This window comes from Scomber japonicus, chromosome 14 (genome assembly GCF_027409825.1).
Source record: "Scomber japonicus isolate fScoJap1 chromosome 14, fScoJap1.pri, whole genome shotgun sequence".
Taxonomy (NCBI): domain Eukaryota; kingdom Metazoa; phylum Chordata; class Actinopteri; order Scombriformes; family Scombridae; genus Scomber; species Scomber japonicus.
The window spans coordinates 2,674,890-2,682,330 of NC_070591.1; the positions used below are offsets into that span (position 1 = coordinate 2,674,890).

Genomic DNA, 7,441 nt, shown 5'->3' on the forward strand with positions numbered 1-7,441 from the left:
TACTTGTCGGACTAAATAAACCTTAAAGACAAATCTTTTTTTTTTTTTTTTAAATGTGTGAAATGGAAAATACAAACCAGTGGAAAAACAAAAAAAACAAAAAAAAACAAGATTAATAATAATAATAATAATAATTATAATAATTATAATTATAATAAAAGGGCAGAAAGTTAAATGTAATTTTTTGTAAAGTAGAGTAAAAAATAAACCTTATTACTGGATGATCTAACGTTTGACTTAACAAACATTCTTACAGGTCTTTTATTCATTTATTTATTTATTTATTTCTTCCCTCCTTCATTCTTCCTTCATTCAGAGTATTTTTATGTTAAAGTACATTATTGTTAGATTTGTCAGGTACAGAAATGAAGCTTATTAACGGTTGGTAGGTCTTAGTAGTAGTAGTAGTAGTAATAATAATAATTATAATAATAATAATAAGGTGAAATTAAACACAGGTTTATTTTTGTTATACACAAGTTATACATACAGTTCAAAGCACGGCAGGGTAACGCTCCCAAATTACAACCACTTTGATTCAATTTGATTTTTGTTGTTGTGTGGTGTGGTGTGTTTTTTTTTTTTTTTGCTCTTTAAACGACTTTTACAACAACGTGATTCTTTTTGATTTTAATGTGAAAGGTGTCATAATTAAAAAAAAGAGGAAAAAAAGGAGGTTTACCCCGCCGGTTGGTTTTCCCCGACTAACAGAGGGATACAACGTCATCTTTGCAAAGACATTAAAAAAAAAAAAAAAAAAAAAAAGGCCTCGCAAAAACACTTCATGGGAGGATTGGACCCCAAAACAGGAACTACCTACAACTTTTCAAAATAAAAGACAAAGGGAAAAAAAAAGACAAAAAAAAAAAAAAAAAAGGCAGCAAGTCGACGACGAAGAAAAAAGAAGCTGGAATGATGAGAAAGAAAGCAAAGAGAAAAACAAGAGAAGAAGAAGAAAAGCAGGAAATAGAAAACACAATAATAACCATAGAAGAAGAAGAAGAAGAAGAAAGGAAGTGGAATATTCTGGGAACTCCTCTACATCGTGTTGTTCAGCGGCAAACTCTGGATTTTTTTTTTTTTTTAATTATTATTATTTATTTCTAAGACAGCAGCTGCCTGAAAAGCATTAGCAGCCCCCCCCCCCCCCACATTGCCCCCCCTCATTGCCCCCCCCCCGTCTTTTTTAATTCCTTCATTCAATTTTTTCTCTTTTTTATTCTCCTGCTCCTTTTTTTTAAATTTTTCTTCTAATATATCTTTACAAAAAACTTGAAGAGAGGAAACAGGCGGTGTGTGTGTGTGTGTGTGTGTGTGTGTGTGTGTGTGTGTGTGTGTGTGTGTGTGTGTGTGTGTGTGTGTGTGTGTGTGTGTGTGTGTGTGTGTGTGTGTGTGTGTGTGTGTAGTCGTCGATGATGTAACTTGTAGCTCTGAGCCGGACCGGACGGTTGATAGGCACAGAGTGGAGAGTTTTGGCTCGGAGCTTGCATGCTGGAGTCACGCTTTGAGAGGAAAAGTGGAGATAAAGAGAGAGGAAGAGGAAGAGGAAAAGGAAGAGGAAGAGGAAGAGGAAGAAGGAAGAGGAAGAAGAGGGACTGTTTGGGGATTTAATTCAATACATAACAACTGATAATGTTGCATCTTGCTGTTCAGACGAGTGTAAAATAAAGATTAAAACAACTTTATTAAGCAGATGTTATAATTATTATCATTATTATAATTATTACTATTACATCATCAGTTCATTTTAATTTTAATTTAATGATTTTTTTTTTTTCTTCTTCTTATTGTTAGTTTTTTAATTCTTTTTATTTCCATTATCTATGACAGTATCAGTTGCTACGAGCTGACTAAATCGATTTTTTTTGGACATCTTCAACAAATAATGTGACCAAAGATCGATCGATGACGAGGAAGAACCCCAAACAGCACCGGAGGGAAGTAGGAAGTAGGAAGTAGGAAGTAGGAAGTAGGAAGAAGTAGGAAGGAGGAAGAAGAAGAAGAAGAAGAAGGAAGCGTCTATTTCTTCTTGCTGAACAGACTGAAGCGTTTCTCCTTGTCTTTCTCTCGTTTTCCCGGGCTGGATTCGGCCGTTGCCGTGGTGACGGAGGCGGGGAGCGTCTGAGCGCGTGCGGCGGGGGCGGGCGTGCTATGGCTGCTGGGCGTGACCTCTGACCTTTCCACCGACACGGCGGCTGAGATGGCCGAGATCCACGTGTTCATCTCCTCCTGCAGGACGGAGAGGAAGGAGAGGAAGAGAGAGAGAGGAGGAGAGAAGGAGGAGAGAAGGAGAGGATGAGAGAGAGAAGGAGGAGAGAAGAGAAAGAGGAGAGGAGAGGAGGAGAGGAGGAGAGAGAAGGAGAGAAGGAGGAGAGGAGGAGAGGAGGAGGGAAGGAGAGAGAGAAGGGGAGGAGGAGAGGAGAGAAGGAGAGGAGAGGAGAGAAGGAGAGAAGGAGAGGAGGAGAGAGAGAAGGAGAGGAGGAGAGAGAAGGAGAGAAGGAGAGGAGGAGAGAAGGAGAGAAGGAGAGGAGAGGAGGAGAGAGAAGGAGAGGAGGAGAGAAGGAGAGAAGGAGGAGAGGAGAGGAGAAAAGGAGAGGAGAGAAGGAGAAGAAGGAGAGAAAGAGGAGAAGGAGAGAAGGAGAGGAGGAGAGAGAAGGAGAGAAGGAGAGGGGGAGAGGAGGAGAGAAGGAGAGAAGGAGGAGAGGAGAGAAGGAGAGGAGGAGAGAAGGAGAGGAGGAGAGAAGGAGAGAAGGAGGAGAGGAGAGAAGGAGAGGAGGAGAGAAGGAGAGAAGGAGAGGAGAGAAGGAGAGGATGAGAGGAAAGGAGAAGAGGAGGAGAGGAGGAGAGAAGGAGGAGAGAAGGAGGAGAGGAGGAGAGAGAAGGAGAGAAGGAGAGGAGGAGAGAAGGAGAGGAGGAGAGAGAAGGAGAGAAGGAGAGGAGGAGAGAGAAGGAGAGAAGGAGAGGAGGAGAGAAGGAGAGGAGGAGAGGAGAGGAGGAGAGAAGGAGAGGAGGAGAGAAGGAGGAGAGGAGGAGAGAGAAGGAGGAGAGGAGGAGAGAGAAGGAGAGGAGGAGAGAGAAGGAGAGAAGGAGAGGAGGAGAGAGAAGGAGAGGAGGAGAGAAGGAGGAGAGAAGGAGAGAAGGAGGAGAGGAGGAGAGAGAAGGAGAGAAGGAGAGGAGGAGAGAAGGAGAGAGAGAAGGAGAGAAGGAGAGAAAGAGGAGAGGAGGAGACAAGGAGGAGAGAAGGAGGAGAGGAGAGAAGGAGGAGAGGAGGAGAGAAGGAGGAGAGGAGGAGAGGAGAAGAGAGGAGGAGAGAAGGAGGAGAGGAGGGGAGAGAAGGAGAGAAGGAAAAGAGAGAAGGAGAGAAGGAGAGGAGGAGAGAGAGAAGGAGGAGAGAGAAGGAGAGAAGGAGAGAGAGAAGGAGAGGAGGAGAGAGAAGGAGGAGAGAAGGAGAGAAGGAAAGAAGGAGAGGAGAGAAGGAGAGAAGGAAAGGAGAGAAGGAGAGAAGGAGAGAGAGAAGGATATATATAAATTAGTTTAAGTTATATATATAAAATAAAATAGTCCAAAAAATATTGAAAAAACACGAATTGTTAATATGTAATAAAAGTGTAAATAGATAGAAATATAATTAAAAAAAAATTATAATAAAAATAAAATAAATACTTAAAAAAAATTAAATTAAAACATATTTAAAAAAATTACAAATTAAATTAAATTAATTAAATATAAAAAAGCAATTATCTAAATAAATTGAAATATAATGAAAAATAAATATGAAAATATTAAGAATAAAATCATTTAAATACATTTAATATAACGTCAAAAATAACATTAAAATATTTAATTAAATAAAGTTAAAATAATTCAAATTAAAATATAACTAAAATGAAAATTATTAAAAATAGAAAATATCAAAAAATATAATTTAATATAATAAAAAATAAATGTTAATTAACTATTAATATTAATAATAATAATAATGATATTTAGTTTGTACTTACATCATCTTTGGCTTGGAAGAGATACTCGTTCCCGTCAGTAATCCTGTAAAAGTCAGACATGAATTTAACACTTTATCACATTTATTATACTTTACATGATCACACACACACACACACACACACACACACACACACACACACACACACACACACACACACACACACACACACACACAGACACACACACACACACACACAGACACAGACACAGACACATACACACACACACACACACACACACACACACACACACAGACACACACACACACACACACACACACACACACTTCTCTTTATTTTAAGTGACTCTAGATAAATTTAAATCTTCATCAGTCAACATGTTATTAAATCTTTGTCTCACTTGAGTTTGAAGACGTGTTTCTTCTTCTTGTAGTCCAGCGCTACCTCACACACGGCTTCCTTCAGGCTGATGGGGATCTCGCTGTGGTAAGGGATTCCCTGGCTGGCGCTCTTCTGGTCCTTATAGAAACCCATCTCCTGCTGGTTGATCACACAGTACACGTTGTGCCACGACCTGCAGGAGACGCGAGGGGTCAGATACCACAGAGTCAGATACTGTCAGAGGAACTTCACACAGAGAGACTGAACACCAAACAACATGATTTAGACTCATAACGCATGAATTTCAACTAAGGTGCCATTAAATTCTGGTTTTTCAAAATAAGAAGGAAGGGAGGAAAAGAAGGAAGGGAGGAAAGAAAGGGAGGGAGGAAAGAAGGGAGGCAGGAAAGGAAGGAAGGAAAGAAGGACAGAAGGAAGGAAGGAAGGAAGAGGCAAAACAGACAGGGTCAGTTTGACCCTGGAAGACGACAGGAAGCTTAATTATATTTAAAATGCTATAATGACTCTATTCTTCGGGTTAGGGTTTGGGTTCTGGTTGCTATAGTGACTGTATTCTTAGGGTTTGGGTTGCTATAGTGACTGTATTCTTAGGGTTTGGGTTCTGGTTGCTATAGTGACTGTATTCTTAGGGTTCTGGTTGCTATAGTGACTGTATTCTTAGGGTTCTGGTTGCTATAGTGACTGTATTCTTAGGGTTTGGGTTCTGGTTGCTATAGTGACTGTATTCTTAGGGTTTGGGTTGCTATAGTGACTGTATTCTTAGGGTTGGGGTTCTGGTTGCTATAGTGACTGTATTCTTAGGGTTTGGGTTGCTATAGTGACTGTATTCTTAGGGTTGGGGTTACTATAGTGACTGTATTCTTAGTGTTCTGGTTGCTATAGTGACTGTATTCTTAGGGTTGGGGTTGGGGTTGCTATAGTGACTGTATTCTTAGGGTTAGGGTTGCTATAGTGACTGTATTCTTAGGGTTAGGGTTACTATAGTGACTGTATTCTTAGTGTTCTGGTTGCTATAGTGACCAGAACCCTTAGTCTTAGGGTTAGGGATCCTACCTGCTTGAAGCCTTCTTGTTGTGACCCTCCCACTCGTGCTTGCGGTGCAGGAATCCTTCCAGCTGGGACGTCGGAGCGTCGAGTTGAGTTTTAGCCGGCAGCGTCGCCGCCTGACTCGCCTGCTTTCCTTTACGAGACGCTCCGGGAGAACCTGCGGGGCTCGGCTCCGATGTGCCGTTCACCTGCTCGCCTCCGTCCACGTTGTCCTAGCAACAAACAGACGAGACGAGAGGAGAGTCAGAGCAGAGCTGAGGATGGACGGAGAGATTTAAATGTTTCTGTCTCACACAAAGAAATCAGTTTATCAGAGCTGCAGCATGCAGAGCAATCACAGGCTGGTAGCATTTAAACACTGTTCCTTCCTTCCTTCCTTCCTTCCTTCCTTCCTCCATCCCTTTCCTTCCTCCCTACCTTCCTCCCTCCCTCCCTCCTTCCTCCATCCCTTTCCTTCCTCCCTTCCTTCCTTCCTTCCTCCCTCTCCTCCTCTCTTTCCTCCCTCCGTCCCCCTTTCTTCCTTCCTTCTGTCCTTCTTTCCTTCCTTCCTTCTTTCCTCTGTCCTTCCCCCCTTCCTCCTACCTTCCATACTTCCTCCGTCCTTCCTTCCTTCCTTTCCTCCCTTTCTTCTTTTCTTTGCTAACTTCCTTCCTCCCTCCCTCCTTTCCTTCCTTCTTCCTTTTCACCCTTCCTTCTTTCTTCTGTCCTTCCTCCCTTCCTCCTACCTTCCTTCGTCCTTCCTTCCTTTCCACCCTTCCTTCTTTCCTTGGCCCCCTTCCTTCCTTTCTTCTTCCTTTCCATCCTTCCTCCCTTTCTTCTTTCCTTCCTCCCTCCCAAGACAGCAGGGTCACAGGAGGTTAAATGTGTTTAAACCTCGGTAGTCGTCACACAGTTACAGGATAAAGATTTTTTAAAAGAGCCGAACCCAACGATTCAAGTGTTTTCAGTAAAATCACAAAATCACTGATCATTAAGGAAAAAGTGAAGTTATGGAAGCTTTAAAGAAGAATCTAAAACGTTTGAATTAAACTATAAAATCTCTCAAAGCCAATGCAAGATATTTAACCCCTCCTGTTGTCCTCGAGTCTAGGAAGGAAGGGAGGAAGAAAAGGAGGGAAGGAAGGAAGGGAGGAAAGGAAGGGAGGAAGAAGGGAGCAAGGAAGGACAGAGGAAAGAAGGAAGGTAGGAAGGTAGGGGGAGGAAAGAAGGAAGGGAGGAAGGAAAGGAAGGAGGGAAGGTGGAAGGAAAGAAAGAGGAAGGAAGGACAGATGGAAGGAAGGAAGGCGGGAAGGTGGAAGAAAAGAAAGAGAGAAGGAGGAAGGAAGGGAAAAAAGGAGGGAAGGAAGGAAAGACAGAAGGAGGAAAAGATGGAAGGAAGAAAGGAGGGAAGGAAGGAAAGGAAGGAAGGAAAGAGAATGAAGGAAGAAAGAAAGGAAGGAAGGAAGGAAGGACAGACGGAAAGAAGGAAGAAAGGAAGGAAGGAAGCAAAGAAAGAAAGAAAGACAGAGGAAGGAAGGAAAGAGGGAAGGAGAAAGGAAGGAAGGAAGGAAGGAAGGAAGGAAAGAAGGAAGAGTCAAAACAGACCGGTTCAATTTGACGACAGGAAGGTTAAAACCAAAATCACATCTCAGCCTTTATTAAGTTTTAATGCTCAGCGTTGGATTAGAAACAAACCCTCTGTATTATATCATATTATATTAAATTAAATTATATTAAATTATATTATATCGTATTATATTTTATTATAGCAGCAAACACAATCTGATCATGCACTGATTACAGGTTGGTTTTAGGACATGCACAAAAAATAAATCACATCAAACAAACACACAACATGATGGACAGAGTGTGAGAATGAGAGAGAGAGGAAAACACACACACACACACACACACACACACACACACACACACACAGACACACACACACACACACACAGACACACACACACACAGAGAGAGACACACACAGACACACACACACAGAGAGAGAGACACACACACACACACACAGACACACACACACAGAGAGA

The 7,441-nt window shown here is 41.8% G+C and overlaps 1 protein-coding gene across 1 annotated transcript in view; it reads right to left on the minus strand.

The window, feature by feature from the left end:
• Nucleotides 1-1,198: 1,198 nt before the first annotated feature.
• The window catches only part of LOC128373254 (spectrin beta chain, non-erythrocytic 1-like), a 15,027-nt gene continuing 8,784 nt past the window's right edge, over nucleotides 1,199-7,441 (minus strand). The window contains exons 3-6 of the mRNA XM_053333543.1: nucleotides 5,418-5,623; nucleotides 4,363-4,536; nucleotides 4,002-4,044; nucleotides 1,199-2,229 (exon numbers count right to left, since the gene is read on the minus strand). Of these exons, the coding sequence (XP_053189518.1) occupies nucleotides 2,020-2,229; nucleotides 4,002-4,044; nucleotides 4,363-4,536; nucleotides 5,418-5,623 (633 nt within the window). The 3' untranslated portion in view covers nucleotides 1,199-2,019. The remainder of the gene's footprint in view (nucleotides 2,230-4,001; nucleotides 4,045-4,362; nucleotides 4,537-5,417; nucleotides 5,624-7,441) is intronic.